General features: G+C 44.2%; 2 protein-coding genes across 2 annotated transcripts in view; one reads left to right on the top strand and one right to left on the bottom strand.

Annotated features, from left to right (window-relative positions):
• CAT (catalase) overlaps nt 1–9,912 on the top strand; it is a 41,000-nt gene extending 31,088 nt beyond the window's left edge. The window contains exons 10-13 of the mRNA XM_041773984.1: nt 1,712–1,842; nt 7,255–7,362; nt 8,810–8,893; nt 9,212–9,912. Of these exons, the coding sequence (XP_041629918.1) occupies nt 1,712–1,842; nt 7,255–7,362; nt 8,810–8,893; nt 9,212–9,277 (389 nt within the window). The 3' untranslated portion in view covers nt 9,278–9,912. The remainder of the gene's footprint in view (nt 1–1,711; nt 1,843–7,254; nt 7,363–8,809; nt 8,894–9,211) is intronic.
• Nucleotides 9,913–16,615: 6,703 nt separating this feature from the next.
• ELF5 (E74 like ETS transcription factor 5) overlaps nt 16,616–24,158 on the bottom strand; it is a 30,818-nt gene continuing 23,275 nt past the window's right edge. Inside the window, exons 5-7 of the mRNA XM_041723576.1 lie at nt 20,417–20,485; nt 18,518–18,713; nt 16,616–18,065 (exon numbers count right to left, since the gene is read on the bottom strand). Of these exons, the coding sequence (XP_041579510.1) occupies nt 17,969–18,065; nt 18,518–18,713; nt 20,417–20,485 (362 nt within the window). The 3' untranslated portion in view covers nt 16,616–17,968. The remainder of the gene's footprint in view (nt 18,066–18,517; nt 18,714–20,416; nt 20,486–24,158) is intronic.

Genomic DNA, 24,158 nt, shown 5'->3' with positions numbered 1-24,158 from the left:
GCACCTGCTTCATGTTTATCATTCTTGTTTACTATTATAGTGGCACATGTGTGAAAAAACTACTTAAGGATACATTTTGACACACCCTTTGCCTACTTTTAAAAGCCAAGCATTTGGGTTGTGCTCTTTAAGTTTCATGAAAGCTTAATTGTTCCCAGTAGTCAATGACTTGAAGACAACTCCCACTTTGAGTAAAGGTCAGAACTCATTTGGAGATAGCATTTTAGAAGTCCTCAAACAGGCACATTTCAAAGAGCTAATTCTTAGTGCAGAAGACCACTGTGGTGGCTGATTGTTGGAGCACTTTGCCTTAGATATAGATGAGGCTGACCTAGAATGAATCCCAAGGATTAATAATTGAGCCCCATAATAGTATGGTGTCCTCCTCCTTCCTATTTGCCCTTGGTACCTTGATTGGTGTGATGTACAGGTACCTCTAGATTATCCAGTCCGCATAATTTACTCTGGCAGTGAGCTGGTTAAAATTCCAACCTCAGACTGGTTTGTTCAAAACACTTAATATGTTTCTAGGCCACTCCTGCTTAGGCAGCATGTGCTCAGGTGATTCAGCCTTCAGCCAACATCAGCTGAAGCAGTTAGGAAAATAAATATGCCAAAATGAAAAAAAAAAAAAAGCCTTTTAATTTATTCCAGAAGTCAGAAAATATGTTTTGAATGCAGTTGTCATTTTTTCTATAAGCGCTGATATCCTAGAAATATCAACCTAAAAAACAATCCTTTTTTATTTATCTGTAGAGGGAAGTAAAAGTGAAGCTAGAATTGTGTAAAGTCATAGTCAATAAAAAGAAGATTCTCCAAGAATCTTAAAAACCTTGAAGGAATAGTGAAGTAGAGTTTTGTAATATGAATATAGTCTGCGCTGGAATGGAAGACACAAAACAGATCCCAGATCCCAGTTCTACTAGTAACTATCATGTGATCTTGCAGCAGGCAGTTAACATGTCAGGGCTCAGTTATGTGTCTGTAGATTAAAGGAGCAGGGCTAGAACTTTCAGTTGCTCCCAAGAATTCTGTGATTTAGTGTTGGAATTGAGCCCAAGCCCAAATGAACCCTTGGGGTTCATTTAACCCTTAAGGGTTAAAACCCTTAAATTTGCATGTATCTTTGGGTCTCCTTTTCTCTGGAGGCCATATCAAACATACATATATAATATATATATAAGCATATATATAGAGAGAAGAATTTTTTTTTTTTTACTTTTTTTTTTTAATTTTTATTTATTTATGATAGTCACAGAGAGAGAGAGAGAGAGGCAGAGACATAGGCGGAGGGAGAAGCAGGCTCCATGCACCAGGAGCCTGATATGGGATTCGATCCCGGGTCTCCAGGATCGCGCCCTGGGCCAAAGGCAGGCGCCAAACCGCTGCGCCACCCAGGGATCCCTAGAGAGAAGAATTTAAAGATCAGATCACATGAAGTATTCAAGAAAACTTGAGATCTCTTTATTAAAACTCAGAGTGAGACTGCCCATGAGAACATTTGGAAGGTGGCATCATTCTTTAAGAAGCTGAGGTCCTGCCTATAGCTAAATAGGAGACATTAATATGTATAAGGCATGCATATGTATTATGTATGTCTGTGTATATACATGATCTGTAGTTACCACTTGAATTATATCTTATTACATTGACTGTAGATTTACTTCATTTTTCATCTCCCTAAGTGAACCTGTATGGTTTTCTTTTGAAGGTGGTGCTCCAAATTACTACCCCAATAGCTTTAGTGCTCCTGAACAACAGCGTTGTGTCCTAGAGCATAACAGCCAATGTTCGCCAGATGTGCAGCGCTTCAACAGTGCCAATGAGGATAATGTCACTCAGGTAATGGCTTCTTGGGCTTCTGTGGGAGTCATTTGATCAGTTTCCTTGTCAATGTCTATATGTCCCCCTCTTTCTTTTTTTCAAGATTTTATTTATTTAGAGAAAGAGCACACATGAACGAGGCAAGGAGCAGAGAGAGATGGAGAGAAAGGATCCCAGGCAGGCTGATGCTGAGCATAGAGCCCAGTGCAGGGCCGGATCTCACAACCCTGAGATCATGACCTGAGCCAAAATCAAGAGGCAGACGCTTAACCAACTGAGCCACCCAGGCACCCCCAACTCCCCCCCCCTTAAAGTGTCTAATATATCTTAAATTGAATTCATGAAAGACATCTCTAATCATAAGTCAGACCCTTTACTAGATGGAGTTGAAGAGTTGTGTTACTGTGCTTTTTCAGTACAAGGTATGGAGACTCATTTCAGTTCCCCCAATTTTTATTGAAGGGATTATGGGTGGGGGCCATTGGGGAAGCAGTGACGCATAGAAATTGGAAGAAAGAAATTGCCTGTAAGAAGCAGGCAAATAAAGGTTAAGTATAATTACATTTAAGAAGCTAGGCAGACAGATTTAAGGGACTAGAACAGGATTCCCAGTAGCCCTTGGAGCCTCAGTAGTGAGAGCGTGGATGTTTCTACTGTAGGACACACTGTTCACATGACTCCACTGCTCTCCACCTGTTGGCTTCTATTTTTCAGTACTGATTGTTTATCCTTGACGTGTCTCCCTGAGTTTTTCATTACCTCTTAGCCTCTGTTTTAACATTGCTGTGGCTTTGCTATGATGGTGGCCTAACTCTATGGCTTCTTTCTCCACCTATTACTTTTTTTTGGACCCTTTTGACACACATTCTATATCAGATTCTAGAGAGAGAGGGAGTCAAATTGATTTGACTGATCTTTTCACTCTAGGCCGCATCATTGACCTTTGGCCAGCTTGTAGTTAATTGCCCTGGGTCAAGTGCCCACCCTCTTTCCAATCACGTGTGGCTGCTCGAGTGCTGTTCTCTCAGTGGACGCACTGAAAGAGACTTTTGACTTTGAAGAGCAGCCTTATTAATTAAGTATAGCTTATACCTCACACAAAGAGAAGAATGAAATTAAAAAGTCTAGTTGTCCTGGAGTTCTGTTCAGGGGGTTGGTGTTAAACTTTTTAAATTAGAATAAGAACTATATTCTAGTTTCTCAATTTATAAATGTGGGTTCCAAGTAAAAGATATTTAAATACATGAATTAATTCACTACAAATATATTATTTGAAAGGCACACATATGTATATGTAAGTACGTGTATATAAAAAATTATAGTAGGGTGTAAACCATATTTAGATGAAATTAAACGTCTTCTAAAATCCTTTTGTAGTAACCACATTATTCTTGGTGACGTGGGTGATACCAAGCATATTACAATGTGATCCCTGCCTCTCAAAGAATTTTGCCTGCATGAGGCCTATTCTGGTATTAAACTACCTCTGCAAAAATTAATTTAGATAATGCATGGCTTACAGAGTGAGAGAATATATTTGAAATTCATCTAAAACTCATGTCCAGAATATGTGAAGATCTCCTACAGAGCAGTGAGAAGGATGAAGGAGTAGAAGCTGGGCAAAAACCTGAACGGGTCCTTCACAAAAGAGATCTAAATGACTATAAAACATACAGAAAGGGGGTCTCTCTCCGTAGTCACCAGGGATGTGCACAGTAAAACCCCAAAGAGGTAGCACTGTATATGCACCAGAGTAGCTAGAGTGAAAACGACTGGCCATACCAAGTGTTGAGAGAAAAAGAAACAACTCTCCTGTGAGTGTAAGTTAGTTCAGCTGTTTTGGAGAACTGTGTATCAGAATCCATTAAAGCTAAACATGTGTGTGTCTTCTGGCCCTAGTAAAGGACACTGCTGTGTAGGAACCTAATAGAAATGTGTACATATGAGCACCAGAAGCTGCTCGTGTTACCCAGATGTTCAACTAGAGCTTGGATAAGCACATTTGGCAAAACACATTTAAATATTAGAAGTCAAAAGAATTGCCTTTGGGGAGGCAGTTGGAGAAAAAGGGGATAAAGACTAGGAGGAGGGACTCTGGTGGGGAGATGTCAGAGGTGTGAATGACGTTCTTTCGTGACCTGGGTGGTGATTGCGTCGTGTGTTCCCTGAAAAATCATTGAACTTCATGCCTGTGGCTGGTACCCTTTACTGTTGGGCTGTTACACTTAAATCAAAAATCATTCTATTTGTATATACTAGTAAAAATATCGCGTTTCCTTTAAAAGGAATTTGGTCCTGCTATCAAAGGTCTATGGTTAGAGTGTTGGAGCTGATAAAGCCATTCAGACTCTTTATCTGGCTAATAAAATTGAATGGCCAGCCCGTGTGTGGGTCCATGCCCCCTGTGTAGTGAGCAGCTGAGAGCTGTATGTACAGATGGTGGTTGCTAGCCAGGTGCAAGGATATGCAGATAAGAGCACCCTGGAGACTTCTTTAGTTTGACCTCCAAGCCCCACCTGCCTTTTGTCTGAGCAGCGTGACTGCTGAAGCAAGGCTCAGATGGGTAAGGGTTCCATGCTGTTTATATTGCAATCATCTTGTCCACACACTGAGATAGGAGTGCTGTTTATCTTTGTGTTTGTGTGCTTTTTTTTTTTTTAACCTCTTGGAGCTAGATTAACCAGATCTGCAGGAGAGCAAATATTTTATATGGGTTTTATTGAGAGGTGTGTTGATAAATATTAACAGTTGTGTGCAGAAAGGAAAAGTCCTGGTTTATAGTGTTTGTCAATTTTCTTTTTTTAAGATTTTATTTATTTATCTGAGAGAGAGAGAAAGTGCACGTATAAATGCGAGAAAGAGCAGAGGGAGAGGGAAAAGCACACCATTCCTTGCCTAGTGCAGAGCCTGATGCAGGGCTCAATCCCAGGACCCTTGAGATCATGACCTGAGCCAAAGGCAGCTGCTTAACCAATGAGCCGTCCAGGTGCCCTATAGTGTTTGTCAGTTTTCTTGATGAAAATGTTCCCTAGAGCTGATATCAAGCTAGCAACATGGTGTGACTGAATCTGTGGCACTGGGACGTGATGTTCAGTATTACACTATTATGTAATCATTTCTACTGTGGGATAGAGTAGACACAAATAACCTCAAGAACATAGGTAATATGTAATAATTGGGAAATCATACATTTTGAAAGGTTTATTATTTTTGTTTGCAATACAATTTAATTGTAAATTTATATAATTGAGTTTTTAATAACAGCCATGTTTAACAATGCACAAAATTCTTAAAAAGATGACAGTGCTCTCATGAGTAAGTAGGCTCCAGCACACTGCTGAAATTGCAGGACCAATTTCTTTTTAGTTTGATGGTAGATAGATTGATGGGATGTAGGAGGCCTTACTTCTACTTGTCATACACAGACATGCTAGATTAAAATATTTTTTTAATAGTTGAGCTAACAAAATTAAATCTCTTGGTCCTAGAGATGAAAAAGGAATCACAAAAGTGTGTGAACATTGAAGGTATATATATCATGGTGGGAAACCAGACCCTATTTATATCTTACTTTGATTTTATGACCCCAAGGGGGCTAGGAGTTTAGGCTGCAGGCTCCATGTGTTGCAGAGAGCTAGAACTGGGCTCTTGACATAATGACATAATGACGAGAGCCAGGAACCAGTACTCTGTGGGAAAAACTATGCACCAGACTGAGGCTGCATGCAGCTTGCCAGCATGTGGGCTCTAGATTTCCTGAGAAATTGGGAGTCCCTTTCCTCTGCTCTTCTCCTCTCAAGTGAGATCTCTGCATTCTTCTACACTTTGAATCACATCAAAGTTCTGAACTGAGAAACAATCAGTCAGTGAACCCTTCTAGGCCTTTGCAGAGATGGTGAAAAAGACACCTTTCACAATTTGGACACAGGTGGTAGTTCTGCAGAAGATAACTCCTGTTGGGGATGAGTCCCGGGGAAAAAATACATGGAGGGAAATCCAGTGCCCTGAGAAATTGCACATGCACTTGATGGAAGAGTCGTGTATGTGATAGAATAATCTCAAAGGGCTTTAAAATAAGCATATATACCATATTCGAGGAGATAGGGAAAGGAATATGATCTACAAGATAAAAATAGGATATGGGAAAACAAAAAACAAACTGATTTAAGAACCAGATATATGTTTTTAGAAACAAAAAGTACAATCTCTCAAATAAAATTTCAGCAGACACAGTGACTCAGTGGATGGTGAAGCAGTGTGTTAGATATAGCTGAAGAGAGAATTAGTGAATTGGGGGGATAGATCTGAGAAAATCCCCATAATGCAGTACTGTGATTGGATTGTGTTCATGTCAAAGCCTGATTTTTTAAAACTTTGGTATCAAATATAAACTTTGCTCGAATTTAAATATTTTTATGCCTCGATATTTAATAACACAGAGGAGCCATGAACATTTTGCCATTTTATGAGTTTGATACTTTGGAGAATTGGTTATTGTTGGACTTTATAAACAGTAATAGAACAACATAGAACAGTGGTACATTATAGGTACTTCATAAATAAGTATTGATTGAATGAAGGAAGGAGTGAAATGTTAGAATAAAATCATAGCTGTTACTTAGAAATGGTTGATTTCAGAAGTGAGCAAAGCCCTTAGGACTCATACTTTACAACTTAGCTCCTATTTTTCATTTTTTTAAATAAAGATTTTATTTATTTATTCATTCATGAGAGATACACAGAGAGAGGCAAAGGGAGAAGCACGCTCCATGCAGGGAGCCCGACGTGGGACTCGATCCCGGGTCTCCAGATCACGCCCCAGGCTGAAGGCGGCGTTAAACCGCTGAGCCACCCAGGCTGCCCCTATTTTTCATTTTAATTTGTTGATAGTCATTTTGGAGGTAATCACATAAAGTATCACTATTAACATGTGTGTTCTCCAGGAAAGCTTGGCTTCTGAAAAACTAAGAGTATAAATTAATGAATTAGGGGTTTTTCCTCCATGGTTCTAGGTGAATTGAACAAAGATTGTATTATGCTAAGTTTCCATATGATGACAGCTTGCCCACTCTGGACTGGTCAGTAGCAAGGTGGGTGGGATTCTTAACTGTAGTCTATACTGTGTCTTTTGTTTATAAGAGACATGCAAGCCCTGACTAGACGGGACATTACTAAGATGCAGTTACGAACTATTATCCACTGAATTCTTCCTGTCTTGCTTAAAAAAAAAAAAAAAAAAAAAGGCGAGGAACACCACACAAATGAGAGTTTTCACTACAATTTTAAATTATCCTTAAATTCGAGAACTTTTTCAGTCTCACACCATTGAGAAGTCTCACTTTCTCATTTCAAAAGTGGGCAGGTTGGGTGAATTTTGTTCATGACGGACTGGTTATTTGACTCTCTGCACCGTGCATTTTCCCTGAGCAGGTGCGGACCTTCTATCTGAAGGTACTTGGTGAAGAGGAGAGGAAACGCCTGTGCGAGAACATTGCTGGCCATCTGAAGGACGCACAACTTTTCATCCAGAAGAAAGCGGTGAGTGATACTTCGTAAGCTGACGGTGACATCTGCTGGCCGGAGAAGAGAGCACAGCTGGTTTAAAAAGAAGTGTGTTCTTTTTAACTAAAGTACTTTGTGTTCTATGTGAGCTAATCGGACTTAAAAAAAATTCGTACTAATCCCCAACCCACTTCCAATTCTTCTTTCTGCATGTTGTATCTCCAGTGAATGTGGCCTATACCTATGAATCCTTTAGCTCCTTGGCCAGTGTATAATAAGTGAATTAAATTCAGGGAGAATTTTGTCCTATGCTCTTCATGGACTGCAGCCAAGTTCTGTACCAGAGTCATGTCCAATATAAGAGTGTGTCTCCTGCCACAATTTTGCTTCGACTTTAGAAGATAAGAAATACAAATTTCCATTTTTGTCTTGGGAAGCCTGTCTAACCACTTGTGTCATGAGACCTAACCCTCCTTCAGAGCAACTAGAAACTTGCACGCTCTCTGGGGAGAACTGAGCTGCTTCCAAACTCAGGCTGAACTGAGCTGAGGTGCCAGAGTATTTCTAATGGCAGCTCACTGTGCTACGTGGAGGCTTCTCACTTGGCAGTTTTGGGGCCTGCCACAGGAGTTAGCTTCTTGGAAATTGAGGCAACCCCACAGTTTCCTTGTCTCTTGGTTGCTGCTTCTCTGTTCAAAGGGGCAGCTGGGCCAGCAGCTCTCTGGGATGTGTTCAAAGGCCTGGAGACAAGTACCAGCAGGCCGGGTGCTTTCTCTGTAGGCAAAGTCCTATGTCTTTCACAAATGCGTGTATGAAAAATAACCTTTTAAATTGCCGTCTGCAGCACATAGCTGGACAGTTGCTCTGTGACGTAGGTGAGGGCAGGTCTTATCTGACCAGTAAGAACGAGTGAGACTGTGTAAGTCGCAGAACTGGGCTTGAACCCTTGGCATCCTTATCTTGCTGGTGCTGGAGCTGTAAGGCTTTGTGTGGGTTCACGATGCCCCCCTCCTGCTGTCTGCCTCAGACCAGCCCGCGGTCAGGAATTCCTGCTTGAAGTATGTGAGGTTGTCCAGCAGGTGCCAGTGTCTTTGTATATATACCTCACTTTAAATTCAGGCAGTGCCTGGGCCCATCTCTTCATACAAATCACCATGACTTGTTGGGCCTCTCTGAGGTCAGCTTGTTAACATGCTGTCAGTGCCGCTCCCCTCCTGTGTGTTTTTCTTGCAGTATTCTATGAGGTAGGTTTAATTATTTTGCTCATTTTATGGGGAGTGGACACTGAAGCTCAGAGGGATGGCTTATCCAAGGTTGCTCAGCCAGTATGTGCCAGGGTTTTCCCCCGGACCCCCCAAATCTTACTTAGTGGTGTTAAGCACCGTGTTGCTCTACCTTCAGGGTAAACACTGGGAAACACACACTGGGGACTGGCCTCGTAGGAGTCTAAGGTCATATTTACATTCTTCTCATCTGGTTTCAGGTCAAGAACTTCAGTGATGTCCACCCTGACTACGGGGCCCGCATTCAGGCTCTTTTGGACAAATACAATGCTGAGAAACCTAAGGTGAGCCCAGAGCAGCCTGGCTGTGGAAGAGGGTGTCCTGAATCAGAATGGATCAGATGGTTTAGTTTCCTGTTATGAGGATTCTTCTCAGGGACAACTATTAGATTTTTTTAAGCTGTTCAGATACTCATTTGATCGGCAAAGAACTCACCCGCAAAGCAAATACTCTTCAGCTCTGGCCCACGTAAGGTCGTGGAAGTAAATGCAGTTCCCACTGGTTATTATTTTCATTCGAGCACAAATTAAAGCTAAGATAAATACCAAGTTGTTGCTGCTGAGCGAGTTAATTAACCTGCTGGTCTTGTTCTTTTAAAACAGAACGCGATTCACACCTTTATGCAGCATGGGTCTCACCTGGCTGCCAGGGAAAAAGCCAATCTGTGAGAGTCGTGCCCCAGGTTGCTCTCCACCTGTGAAGCAAAGCGTGGTGTTCGCACACGTACCCACCCTTCGCTGGATAGAAGATTCTCCTGTGCTAGGTGCGCAGATGCAAGCTTACGCCTTTAAAATAAGCCAGGTTTCTATCGCAAGTAATGTAGCAGTGGCTTTTAATGCTATTTCCCTAGGGGGAAGTAAGAGTAGGGCTTAACAATGATAGAAAAGAAAATGTATTTGCTTTTGGCGGTGGGTTGGATTATTCACTTAAAATGCCTAGAATGAAAGTTTCTGGCAGAAATATGATTTTATTTGATAAGATAAAATCTTGGTGAAATTAGTATGTTTATATATATCATCTCATGGCCTTATTATATAAAAGTATGGCTGTAATTATGTAAGAAGAAAAGATGATCTACCCATAAATTTAAATTTTTCTAAGTTCCATATAGAAAAAACACATTTAATGCATTGATGTCTTTTGAAAATAACTTCAGTGACATCATAGCTTAATGCTTATTCCTGCCTGGAATTGATCAGATTTTTTTAAAACCTGGAATTACATTCATGCTAATATAGCATTGATTTTACAACAGACTGATTTCTAATTGCTACATTTTTACAATAAAATAATCTGTACATAAGAAGAATGGTATTTGCTTTCTTTCGGCCCCATATATAAGTTGGACTTTTAATGTGAATGTCATGTGTTATCGGATGCTTCCCCGTAAAATTGAAAATCACAAAGATGCTCTATTGTTTGTTTAAACCAGTAACCTTTAGACACAGCCTTCTGACACTGGACACCAGAAGTTTTAATTCTGTTGGGAAAATAGTAAATTCCTTAACTTTGAAAATTACTGCGATCTCTTTTCCACTAGCTCACTTCTTTATCTAATTATGAATTTTTAAAATAAGAAGCTCCAGTTCTTTTTTTCTTTAACTCATCCTTGCTTATCATGCTTAAAATCGAGTGGAGAGTTTTAAAGGTGAACTCTTGAGTATAAATGAAAACCTGTTTTCTTTGAAAATCCTTATCCCCTTCACCTCAGATCTTCAAAACCAGTTTTTACTTACTCTCAGGAATTCCTTGAGATCTTCAGCTTCAGGAAACCATTGGACCCCTAGTAGACACAAACTTGCAATCTTTTAGTTTAGACTATTTCCCCCACCCTGCCAAATTCTCCTGCCCAAATCCTTCCTGTATCTGAGTGTGCTTGGAGACTGTTACATCTGTCAACAAAGAAAGTAAAATTTTCCATCCGTGCCTAGTGGTGAATACTCTTCAATATAGTGACTTCACAACCGTTCTGGCTTTTTACAGTATTAAATATATATGATAAACTTATAAAAATTAATGTTACTCAGTAATGGGGACGGAGCTCATTTAAAAATTGGTTATAAACACAAAGATGGAGTTTTAAGATAATTCTCTGTTTTTGGTCTATTTTGTCATCTAGAAGTAAGTCACTAGCTAGAAATCACATGTATCTAACACGTTTCCTGTATATAAAGATCTGACACCTGGAAGTGTCTCCAGTTTTGCTCTGAGACCTCTTACTGTAATTTTCAAAGATAAATATTGATGAGGTTAACTTACCCAGTTAGGTTTTATGTCCTGAGTGGTAGTATCGAATTATATTCCTTTTTTTTAAAGATTATATTTATGTATTTGAGAGATGGTGAAAGAAAGAGAAAGAGAGCGTGAGCAGGGGGAGGGGCAGAGGCAGAGGGAGAAGCAGGCTCCCCGCTGAGCAAGGGGGCCCAATGTGGGGCCTGACCCCAGGATCACGACCTGAGCCAAAGGCAGGCGTTTAACTGACTGAGCCACCAAGGTGCCCCAAACTATATTCCTTTTAAATGGCATTAAGATACATCCTAAGAGTTTCTGAGCCAAATTTATAAGGAGAATAAAATTAGTAAGAGGTGATGTGTCACATGGCTTTGGGACAACATGGACCAGGATTTAAATCCATGCTCTCCGTTTTCTACCTATAGATATTTGAGCACGTTGCTTCCCCTCTCTGAGTATTAGTTCCCTCATCTCTAAGTGGGAACAATTAGGATCGTATGGTGATTATTCAAAAATTCAACTTTGACCACCCCTTCTTTCCAGTGCAGCACCCCTAGGACCCTCTCTTGGTCAGCTTCTGCTTTGTAAAAAACCACCTCAAAACTCAGTGACTTAAAACAACCATCATGTATCACTCATGTGTCCAGGTCAGCTAGGGCTCGGCTGACCTAGGCCGGGTTCAGCTGCGGTAGTTGTTGATGTGGCTCGGTGTCACATGTCTGTCATCCTTCTGGGGAGCATGGTGATGGCTAGTCCCTAGTGATGGCAGAAGCGTGAGGATGCAAGAAAATGAAACCTACCGTTTTTCCTTTCTCAGGAAGCTGATATTGCAAGAGGAAAATCCCAAATGCGCAAGTGTTTTTCAAGCCTTTGTGTCATGCCCACTGATAGTTCACTTGCCAAAGCAAATCATATGGCTAAGCCCAAAATCCAAGGGTGAGGAATTGTACTCCACCCATGGAGGTGACTGTGTGTGTGTCTGTGTGACACGTCTCTGAACATTAATTTACTATAAACTTCCCCCCTATTAAGTTCTTCAACATGACTAGACCTTTCAATCAGTTCTCAGTGGTCATCACCTTATTCCTGTCCTTATTTCCCTCCTTACTTTGTTTAGATCTTATCTGGTTCTAAATGATAACTACTCCAGAACCTGGCCTTGGTCAAGGACGCCTCTCAGTGACTCAGTTCCTGCCCTGGAAATGACCGTGACCAGAGCAAGCCACAGCCCTGTTGACTGGGCTTTTTAAAATTTGACCACAAACCTCAAGTGGGCGCTCGGCATGGCTTGGAAATCCGTCTTTCCCTCCTCAGTAAACTCTCCCACTTGGCTCCCCCTCTCCCTTCAGCTCCTTATTTCACCAAGGACCCAATACCTTCCTTATCTTTTCTCCACTGAGGTCTTCCAACTTGCTGGGATTGACATCCACATGCTCTCCTGTTGACAGGTTGAGCTCTGCTCCTGAAGGCCAGACCTTGCGTGCACACTGACCCCATCCCTTCCCTCCTGCTCTTGGCTACCCCTGCCCTTTTCTGCATCATCCCTGTTAGCATGCAGTCCTGCTGTTTCAAGTCTCCTCAAATCCTCTTTTGCCCTCGTAAGGCTCTCCTGCTATTGCCCCCTTCGTTAAAAAATATCTTAAAAAAGAATTGCCTTTTCTTGCTGTCCCCACTATCATCTGTTCTCTCTTGAACCTACTCCAATCAGGCTGCCCTTGTCAGGGTCACCAGTGGCTTCCATGTTGCTAAAATCTGATGGCCCCATCCAGCAATGCCTCTTCTGGGTAAATACCCCAAAGAAGTGAAAGCAGTGACTGGAAGTGGTATGTGTGCACCCCATGTTCATGGCATTACTCACCATGTCTAAAAGGTGGGAAAAACCCAAGTGTCCATCGATGGATGAAGGAATAAACACAGTTTGGTATATCCAGACAATGGAAATTTATTCAGGCTTAACAAGGAAGGAAATTCTAACACATGCTAGAATATGGATGACCCTTGAAGACCTGATGCGAGCCAGATGCAGATGGACAAATATGGTATCATTCCACTTATATGAGGTCCCTTTGGTGGTTCCCAGGGCTGGGGGACGGGAAACGGGGAGTTCGTGTTTAATGGTTACAGAGTTTCAGTTTGGCAACAGGAATAAGTTCTGGAGATGGATGGTGGTGATGGTTGCAAAACAGTGTGAATATATTTAATGCCACTGAATTGTACACTTAAAAATTGTTAAAATAGGGACGCCTGGGTGGCTTAGTCGGTTAAGCAACTAACTCTTGGTATCAACTCAGGTCATGATCTTAAGATCTTGAGAGTGAGCCCTGTGTCGGGTTGGGCTCCGTGCTTAGCGCAGAGTCTGCTTGGGACTTTCTCTCCCTCTCCCTCTGCCCCTACCCCCTGCTGTTTCTCTCAAATAAATAAATAAATCTTTTTTAAAAAGGTTAAAATACAGGCAGCCCCAGTGGCACAGTGGTTTAGTGCCGCCTGCAGCCCGGGGCGTGATCCTGGAGACCTGGGATCGAGTCCCACGTCAGGCTCCCTGCATGGAGCCTGCTTCTCCCTCTGCCTGTGTCTCTGCCTCTCTCTTTCTGTGTCTCTATGAATAAATACAATAAAAAAATATTTAAAAAGGTTAAAATACTAAATTTTGTTATATATATTTTAGCACAATGAAAAAATCCAGTGGTCCATTCTTATTCTTTACTCACATGGACTCTTAGTGTTTGACACAGTGGATCATTGGAATCTCTTTTATTGTTTTTTAAACAATAGTTTTTTTGAGATATGATTTACTACATACCATAGAATTCGAACAATTAAGGTATACAATTCGGTGGTCTCGAGTATATATACACAAGGTTGTGTAATTAGCACAATTGATTTTAGGACATTTTTGGCACTTCCCTGCCCCCCCAGAAGCTCTGTACCATCAGCAGTCACTGTTCCCCCAACTGACTCCTGCCCCAACCCGTGCCCATCACCAGTCCACCTGCTCTGTTAGACATGCCTACTCTGCACATTTCACTTAAATGGAGTCCTTTAATAGATGGTCTTTTTGACTGGCTTCTCGCACTTAGCATGTCTTCAAGGTTCTTACATGTTGCAGCATGCGTGAGTCCTTCACTTCCTTTTATTGCCAAGTAATATCCCATTGTATGGATATGCTATGTTTTATTTGCCCATTCATCTGTTAGTAGACATATGGGTGTCTCCAGTTGTTGGCTGCTATGAATAATGCTGCTGAGAATGTTCACGTACATGCTTTTGGGTGGACACATGTTTTCATTTCTTATATTCTTACCTTAAAAGGCATTTTCTCTTAACCTCTGGTGCACCTGTCTAAAGATCAGCTCATGGGATTTTATTTATTTATTTATTTATTTATAAATATTTATGTGAGAGACAGAGCACGAGTAGGAGGGGCAGAGGGAGAGGGAGAGAGAAACTTCAACAGACTCTGCACTGAGCATTGAGCTGATGTGTGGCTCGATCCCATGACCCCGAGGTCATGACCGAAGCCAAAACCAAGAGTGGGACTCTGAACCGCCACCAGGCGCCTCTCTACTCCTGGTATCTTAAATCACTTGCTCTTCTGAAAGGAAGACTTGGTCTGGGCTTTTAAGCTCTGGAAAAGATCTCCTTGTTCTTTTCAACTTCAGTGTCAGAATTTTGGCTTAAAAATACATTACTTTTGTATTTTCCTGCTAAAGGAATATCACTTTAACTTACCTACTCGAGAAATGAGTTTTAAGATCTCAGCATGTGCTTTTCTGAGAGAAGAGTAGGCAGACTGCTTGGGCATTTCTTTGCCTCTTAGTTCATGGTACCATAAAGCAAATGGCCAAATTCCATTTTAAATGTCCCGATAAGACAAACTGAAGGCTTTAAAATCCTTATCAGAGCTTTTAAAGATGTGAAAGGTTATACAGGTGAACTTCAAAATACTTTTGAATTTTGGACAATGTTGAACAATCCCATATGAATATACTGAAAGTTTTCTATGGAAAGCTCTCTTGCAATCTTTTTTTTTTTTTTTTTAAAGGATCGTATTCCCTCACTTGACTGTTTGATAAGTGAATTTTACATTGTTTTGTAGTGGGTTTTTTTGACTTACTTTTGTATCTTTTGCTTAAGGTGTGGTATTTTAAGCGGCTCTTTGTATTTTCCATTCTTTAATGGATTGTATCACGAAGCTATATGTTTAAGTAAAGTTCACGTTTTGAAGAACATAGTGGGTTGAATGATGTCCTGCGATAGGATATGCCCGTGTCCCAACCTCCAGAACCTCTGGAGGTGACCTTATTTGGAAAAGATGTTTGCAGGTGTCATTAAGCTAAGGGTCTCAAGATACGATCATCTTGGATTATCCAGATGGTTCCTAAATCCAGTGATGAGGATTCTTCTTAGAGACGAAAGGGGAGAAGGAGGGGCAGGCCACATGCAGATGGAGGCAAAGATTTGAATTGGAATTGGAAGCCATAAGCAAAGGAGGCCTGGAGCCACCAGAATCTGAAGAAGGCAAGGAGAGATTCTTTCCTAGAGCCTAGGGAGGGGTCATGGCTCTGCCAACACCTTGATTTCAGGCTTCCAGCTTCCAGAACTGGGAGGGAATGAATTCCTCCTGTTTTAAGCCACTAAATTTGGTAATTTTTCATGGACAGCTCTGGGAACCTAATACAAAGAAGAGGCTGGTTTAATGGTTTTGTAAAGAGAAAACTTCTTGAGTGGCAGAGGGATACTGTTACTTCCTGTTAGCACATTTCCAATTTTCTAGACTCTTCTTTCGTGGGTCTGTCCGTTGACATGGTACTTACCTCTTCAGATAGCCAGGATGGGGGTCCCATATTCAAAATGTACAAGCATTCTGGGTGTATGAAGAAAAGAACAAAAGCGAAACCAAAACAAAGCACAATAATGCAAGAACAAAGCTGAATGTGTGGAAGGAGGTATGAAGTGGTGACCAAATGCTCTGCCCAAAGGGGCAGTTTCTCCTTAGCTCCAGGCGATAATTACTGCCACAAAGCATTGAAAAACTAGTGTTGCCCAATCTGATTTTTTAACAGAAGCTAGAAATCTGGATTTTTTTTTTGTAAATCCCCTGACTTTTTTTATTTTTAAAAAGATTTATTTATTCATGAGAAACACACAGAGAGAGGAAGAGACACAGGTGTGGGAGAAGCAGGCTTCATGCAGGGAGCCCGACGTGGGACTCGATCCCGGGACTCTGAGATCACACCCTGAGTCAAAGGCAGATGCTCAACTGATGAGCCACCCAGGTGTCCCAATCCCCTGATTTTTAGATAAGGTAACTAATTCATAGTAAGAAACAAAACAAAACCTCAAAACAGCTGCCTCAGAAAAAGTGTGTGTGTGTGTGTGTGTGTGTGTGTGTGTGTGTGTGTGTGTGTGTGATTTGTGATATACCAAAGCATATCTGTAGGCCCCACTGGCCCATAGATTTCATTTTGCAAAGGGGACCCTCTGTCTTAGGATGTAGGTGGTGGGTAGGATCGTTGCATCTATTTCTTGCATCATTTGGGGCTCTTTAAAAATCTCATCTCAGGGCACCTGGTGGCTTAGTTAAGCATTTGCTTTTGGCTCAGGTCATGATCCCAGGGTCCCACGCTGGGGTCCCTGCTCAGTGGGGAGCCTGCTTCTTTCTCTCTCTCCTCTGCTCCAACCCCCTACTCATTCTCTCTCTCTCTCTCTCTCAAATAAGTAAAATCTAAAAAAAAAAAAAAAAAATCTCCAGCTCCAAAATGCTAAGAAATGGAAGTCTCAGCAAAGGTCTTACAGGCCGCTAATGCTTTCCCGAGTCTGCCTTGCCCAACTTAACAATACAGAGACATTTTAACGTGTTAAATATTTTATTCACATTGTTTATAAACTATATCCACCTGGAAAACACAGGAATCCAAAAATAGATTATTTTACAGTAATTCACATTTTTTAGAACAAGTTGCATTTGAAGTGAAGCTCTAAGCATGGAGGTCCTCGTCCTGTATGGTGGTTCAGTGCCTGGTCGCATGAAGCAGGAAGCTCTGCTGGAGCAGTAGTCCTCGGGGCTGGCCACCTGGTCGTGGGTCACCGATGGCTTCCCTACCCCACCCGAGAGCCACGAGAAGACGTCAGTGCAGACCTTAACCCATCAGCATTTACTGCTATCAATTCACTGTCCGTCCTTTTGCCAAGGAGATGTGTCTTAGAGCTTTAGGGTACATGCCAGGAAGACAAAGCCAAGGAGCCTTATAATGGAATCGGCCGTTACGGAGGTGTCAGGACAGGGCCAGCTCCAAGGTTTAACGTCTTGGCCACAGAATCAACAAGCTACAACCTTGTGGTGCTGACACCTTGGATCAGAAACAGCAGTGATTTGGAAATGGGGCGCAAGTCCCTGCTGACTAACTCTGCTGCCCCCCACCACCAGGAGAAGAGGGGGAGTTAACTCGGCAGGAATTAATTATGTGCCTAACTTTCAGTGTGTTGCTCTAGGATGGCCGTGGGAGTTTTGCTGAGCGGCCCACACGACGCTCTGGTTCAGAAACGTACCATTCACCTCTGCTAAATCCAATCCTGTCCCAGCTCGATACAGCCGCTCTCTTATTTAATTGAGACACTTTTTCTAGGCATTTGACTCGCACAATTTAAAAGCTACAGTATGTTTGTCTTACCCACCTGTCACCCCCTCCTACTCTACTAGCTACCAAATAGTCACTTTTCCTTTGCGAGCTGCCACAGTTAAATAAAGGCTCAAGCTTCTGAGCCTTTCCAATGGGAGCACTGGGTGAGTCTCTAATGGCAGAGGTGGATCCTTTTGCTCAGAGTAGCACCAATAGCTCGGGCTATTGTGTTTCTGCAACTCTTGATTAGGGAAAGGATGTTTGATCGGGCTCATTCCTTCCTTCCCTTGGGTAAAAAAAAAAAAAAGGAATTTCTTAAAGGGTTGCTGTCACCGTGGGAACAGACAACAACAACTCTGAATCCACATGGAAGCTGAGAGGTGGAGAAACTTTATCAGCACACTTGCAGGTTAACAACAACAGCAAAAAAAGACTTTCAAATGTCTATTGCAATCCGATGGCGTAGAAGACAAGACATCTGTAAGAGGAGCTCGGTGCTGGAGCAGATCATAGCTTGTCTTCCTGCCACCCGTGTGCATTTTTTCCAAATTTGTACACTAGCCTTCGGTCGACCCGTTCCAAAATTCCTGTTTTGTAGTAGTACCTGGGAAAGACAGCAGAAGGAGAAATGTGCGGAGGCCTGCACCCCAGGAAGACAACAGAACATAAGCATGCTCCTCGTCCGCCCAGGTGACCCGGCTGGTCTTTGGTCGGTCACCCTGGTATTTTCACACCCTGTGATCACCTTACACTGAAACCTTTCCCAGACGTCTTGAGGACTAAGCCTTGCCACACTCAGATCAGAACCGGGTTCTGCGCGTGTATGTGTGGGGCGGCCTGTGTTCAGAGCCCCCCCCCAGGGGCCACTGCCAAGGATGGGGAGGACGGCGGGGCTGCTTACTGACCCTAATCCCACTTGTAACTAAGCACCGGGGTGCTGTCCCATGACCTTGCTACCACCAAGGAAAACGCTGCAAAACCGATCCAGTTCTCTGTGGCTGGCCGTTTTACAGAACTCTGCCCGAAGGCTTGGGGCATTTCGTGCTGTGAACTCACCTCAGGGCTCTGCTCAACTTTTCATACGTCATTCTGTCATTTTTCTTCCTTTGTCCCCACATCTTTGCCAGGGCTTCTGATTTTACCACCCGAAAAATACCTTGTTCCCTATCTTCCCATTCCAGGATGCCACAGTTTTCTTCAGGAGATAGAAGCAGGTCTCGCACAAATTCCCATAGATGAGAACTTTGGAGGCCTTTGGAAAAGGCAAAAAAAAAAAAAAAAAAAAAAGAAGTTACTTAAAAAAAAAAATTCTAAAAGCTATACAACTTCTCATTAACTCGGGACACCTGGGTGCCTTAGCGGTTGAGTGCCTGCCTGCCTTTACCCCAGGTCGTGATCCTTGGGTCCTGGGATCGAGTCCTGCATCAGGTTCCCTGCATGGAGTCTGCTTCTCCCTCTGCCTGTGTCTCTGCCTCTCTCTCTCTCTGTCTCTCATGAAAAATTAAATAGAATCTTTAACCCCCCCCCCAAAAAAAACCCTTCTAATTAACTCATGAGAATTGCTGCTTTTTAATTTTTTTAATTTTTAAGATTTTATTTATTTATTCATGATAGTCACACAGAGAGAGAGAGAGAGGCAGAGAAACAGGCAGAGGGAGAAGCAGGCTCCATGTACCGGGAGCCCGACGTGGGACACGATCCCGGGTCTCCAGGATCACGCCCTGGGCCAAAGGCAGGCGCTAAACCGCTGAGCCACCCAGGGATCCCTACTGCTTTTTTAATGGGGTTATTTTCCCTATTATGACTCAGTGTTCTCCTTGGACCCTCACTGAGCTGTGAAATGTCTGCCTTCCATTAAAGCAATCATAAAATGCACACATAGGGACACCGAATTTACACTGACTTAGGAACACCATGGCTCACAGACTGTCCTTGCTCGGTGGAACAATGGACTAATTCTTAGGAATTAATAAAATGACGGGACGCCTGGGTGGCTCAGCGGTTGAGTGTCTGCCTTCGGCTCAGGGTGTGATCCCGGGGTCCTGGGATCGAGTCCTGCATCGGGCTCCCTTTAGGGAACCTGCTTCTCCCTCTGCCTGTGTCTCTGCCTCTCTCTCTGTGTCTCTCATGAATAAATAAGTAAAATCTTTTTTTAAAAAAAAAGAATTAACAAAATGACAGTCAAATGACCTTTCTGACAGGTTGCACTAAAATCCCATATCCATACCTGTCTGGGTGGACCAAGCCTACAGTTATGTTTTTCAGTAAAGCTGGTGGTATTTGTCTTGTTCCACTAAGAGTTGTGGTAAAGGCTGGTTCTAGGGTCCAACTCCCTGGGCTTGGGTGCGGAATTCACCTCTTCCCAGCTCTGTAATCGTAATCTCTCCAGTAATCTGTAAATGCGATCAGAAGAGTACCTACCTCACAGCAGAAGTTGGAGGATTATAATGTAATCTGTATCCAGTGACTGGCACCAAGCCTGGCAGACTTGATTCGGCCCCAGGTAGGTCTGTTTTAGGGCCAGGAATGGCTAAGAGAACTGCCAACACATGGTGATTTCCCTCCTCTGGTCCCTGAGTACTTTTTCTTTTCTTTTTTTTTTTTTGTATATTTTTTTATTGGAGTTCGATTTGCCAGCATATAGTATAACACCCAGTGCTCATCCGGTCAAGTTGGTCCCTGAGTACTCAGGAGAGAAGGACCCTCAGTAGACCAGGAGAAATAAACCCTTCACTCAGAGACTTGCCACGGTTAGAAAACTTCCTTGCCTCCTCACTTGCATTCTTAGAACACCACGTCCATGTGAAAAGAAATGGAATTTTGATTACAAATCTGCTGTCTTCTTTGGGAACAAGCGGTGCCACTCAAGCCCTCAGTGTCCAAGCTTATCAGAGTACCTCGTCTCCTGAATGGTCTCAGGGAATGGGCAACGAGAAATGGCATCTCTACACTTACTCGTTCGACTCTGACTGTGACAGTCTTGGCTTTTGATGCCACTTGTTTTCAAGCAATTAGAATCAGCATCTGCAATAGAATGATGGATAGCGGTGGGAATGGGTCAGACCTCAAATCACCCCAGGGTGAGCACCTGTGACCTGGACACCCCTGCGGTCAAGACCCCACCGCGTGAGGCGCTCTGGGGGGTAAGTTAGCGGGAGGGAGGTGTTTGCCTTCAGAGGGCATTTGTATCCAAGCACCAGGGACCTGCTGGGTGCCAGGTGCTGGGCTCCATGAAGGGAATAAGAGAGAACAAGACCTCCCCGCTCCCTGTGCACACAGAGTTTCAGGACTCCTGGGCGAGGTGCAATACGTGTCACACAAACAAGTCAGCCCTCGTGGGTGTTATGAAGGAAGCAAGATAGAGAATGAAGGGTGGGGCGGAGTGCCCACTTGAGATGGGGCAGCCGGCGGTGGGTGGGAGGCCTGTGTGCAGGAGGCATCTACGCGGATGTGAGGAGGTGAGAGTCTCCCCGAGGGAAGCAGCACGCGTGACACCCAGCAGAGAGAGAGAGAGCCAGTGAGGCAGGCTCGCGGTGTGCCCAGGGGAGGGGAAGCCGCCTGCTGGCACAGCCCACGGGGCTGTCCTGGCAGGCCCATCGTATGGACTTGGGGTTTTATTCAAAGAGTAAAGTGAAAACAAAAACAAAAACAAAAACAAAACAAAGAGTAAAGGGAAGACTTTGCAGTTTGACAAGATCCACATTTTAAGAACACTCTTCTGACGAGTGTGTGGAGAACGGCCTAGAAGGGGCACAAGGAAAAGCCATGAGACCAGAGCTTAGCGAGTAGCAGAAAGCAAGGCACTAACTCAATACGAGCCCCGTTAGGACTCGTGCTATAAGTAACAGTCTGAGACCCGTGCATTGTTTCAAAGGAGTATATGATTTAAAAAGAGAAAGAAAGAAAAAAGGCGATGCCAGATCTCACACACTCCTGCCGCTCCCCTGGCTGCCTGTGCTCCAGCCATACCAGCCTCCCCGCTCTTTCTGAAACTCCCCTGCACCTTCTACCCCAGGGCCTTTGCACTTGCCCTCCCTTTGCTGCGAGTGCTCTTTCCTTGGCCATCCACGGGTTCAGGCCCTCCTCTCAGTCTTTGCTCAAAGCCACCTTCTCAGTAGAATCACACTCGCTCACTCCTGCCCAGCATTCTAGATCCACTTCTCTTATTTATTTATTTTTTTGCCACAATATTCATCACCATTGAACATAGCGTATTGTGTATTTATTTACTTAGTTCCCTCTCTGTTCCCATCAGAAGTCAGGGATTTATGTTTCCAGATGTATCCCCCCAACACCTAGCCCAGGGTCTGGCATACAGCAGGTGCTCAGGAAGTAGTATTGAGCAGCCACTGTACCAGATGCTGTTGGACACTAGCCATGCTTACTGTACAGTCCAGGAGGTACACTATGCCTTAACCCCTGGAGGGAAGAACAAGTGCGCTGTCAAGGCAGGGAATGGCGTCCCGTGTACCGCACTACTGCCCAGGGCAATCCGTCTCGGTGCCCCTGGCCCCTGGCATGCCCTGGTTTACCAGCCTGCAGCAGTTCCCTGTTGTCTCCAGGATGAAGGCCACCAAGTTTGTCAGGCCTTGCACAGACTGACCTCCACTCAGCAGTCTAGCCTTTTCTTTTCTTTTTTTGTTTTTGTTTTTGTTTTTTGTTTGTTTTTTCTATATAAATTTATTTTTTATTGGTGTTCAATTTGCCAACATACAGAATAACACCCAGTGCTCATCCCATCAAGGGCCCCCCTCGGTGCCTGTCACCCAGTCACCCCCACCCCCCGCCCATCTCCCTTTCTACCACCCCTAGTTTGTTTCCCCGAGTTAGGAGTCTCTCATGTTCTGTCTCCCTCCCTGATATTTCCCACTCATTTTTTCTCCTTTCTCTTTATTCCCTTTCACTATTTCTTGTATTCCCCATATTAGACCATGTGATGTTTGTCCTTCTCTGATTGACTTATTTCCCTCAGCATAATACCCTCCGGTTCCATCCACGTCGAAGCAAATGGTGAGTATCTGTCGTTTCTAATGGCTGAGGAATATTCCATTGTATACATAGACCACATCTTCTTTATCCATTCATCTTTCGATGGACACCGAGGCTCCTTCCACAGTTTGGCTATTGTGGACATTAGCCTTTTCTGTTGCTGTTCCCCAACGTCTTCCCTTTTCTTGGGTCAGAGAGTCCCGGTGCTGCTTGGCTTTGTCCTGGGGCCTTTGCATAGCTCCCTGCTCCCCACTTCCACGCAGCTGACCCACACTCTCCAGCCCTCTTCGGAAAGTTTTCTCTGAACTTAACCCTCTGGGTTAGATACCCTCCCTGTTGCACAGCACCTGTGTGCTCCCAAGCACCTTGGCACCAGTCCATCCATGGTAAGGACTGATCTGGTCTCTTTTCTGCTCTGCTATGGAGCACTTACTAACTGCCAAGTGCTGCTAATGTGCTTCGCAGGCCCTGAATCACTGTCTGATTCAATCCCTGCAACCACCCAGTGTGGTCCTAGTGCTATTTCCATTTTGTAGAGAGAGAAGTCGAAGCCCAGACCGTTTAAGAAGAGCTTCACCCAGAGTGGTGGAGGCGAGGCTTGAGCCCGGAGCGGGCCTGTTCCGAAGCAACTGTTCAGAACTACTGCTTCATCTTGTCTTTCATAGTGGGTGTTCAAAAAACACCACGTGAATAATTATTGGCTGAGTGTGTTGAGTGTTGGGTATTGCTAGGCCCTCAGTCACACGCAGTGTTGTGGTGAACGTCTATTCCCATCTCCGTTTTACACAGAAGTACGCGGAGGCACCGCGAGGTCGGGGAGCTCACTGCAGGCCACTCGCTCATTCATTCATGAGCCCTGAGCCACGCGTGCCCGCTGACCGACGCCCCGGAGGCACTGGGTCATGTCTCTCCTCCTGGGGACTCACATCCAAGTGGATAAGAACATCTAACAAGGGCCACCCGGGGGGGCTCGGTGGTTGAGCATCTGCCTTTGGCCCAGGGTGTGATCCTGGGGACCCGGGATCGAGTCCCGCATCGGGCTCTCTGCATGAAGCCTGCTTCTCCCTCTGCCTGTGTCTCTGCTTCTCTCTCTCACTCTATGTCTATCATGAATAAATAAATAAAATCTTAAAAAAAAATAGGGAGAGAACATCTAATGAACAAGCAAATGTGGGCGATCTTGGTGCGTGATAAACGCTGAGAATATTGAAGCGGCTGGGGCGGGGAAACAGTGGCGAAGCGGGGTGGGGAGCAGCGGTGCCCTGTTCAATTAGAGCCAGCAGAGGGGACTCCCTGACGCGGGGCCACCGGCGGGCAAGCAGTGAGCCCCGGGGGGTCTGGGGGGCTCGGTTCGGGTCCCGGGCCCGGCCAGCGTGGAGCCCAGCTCCGGGCAGGCCGACCTCAGGGCCTCGGCTCTAGTAGCGACAGCGCCTGTCGTCTGGAAAGAACAATGAGATGAACACCGCCTTCAGGCCTGTGGGGTCCCCCAACCCCCAGCCCCAGCCGAGCTAGCCTGGCACCACGCTGCTGCCGAAAGGTGGGCCCCGCGCCGGGCGGTAGGTACGGACCCCAGAGGGCCACCCGGGGGGCGCGGGCCGCAGAGGGGACCTGGCGTTGCTCGAAGCCGATCTTCCAAGAAGGGAGAAAGCAAGTGAGGGGGAGACACACCAGGTGGATCACGAGCCCGTGAGCAGCCGGCAAGCTTGCA

The sequence above is a fragment of the Vulpes lagopus genome, chromosome 11 (genome assembly GCF_018345385.1).
Source record: "Vulpes lagopus strain Blue_001 chromosome 11, ASM1834538v1, whole genome shotgun sequence".
Lineage (NCBI taxonomy): Eukaryota > Metazoa > Chordata > Mammalia > Carnivora > Canidae > Vulpes > Vulpes lagopus.
Note: the sequence above shows the minus strand (reverse complement) of the source record. Positions and strands in the feature narration are given on the sequence as shown.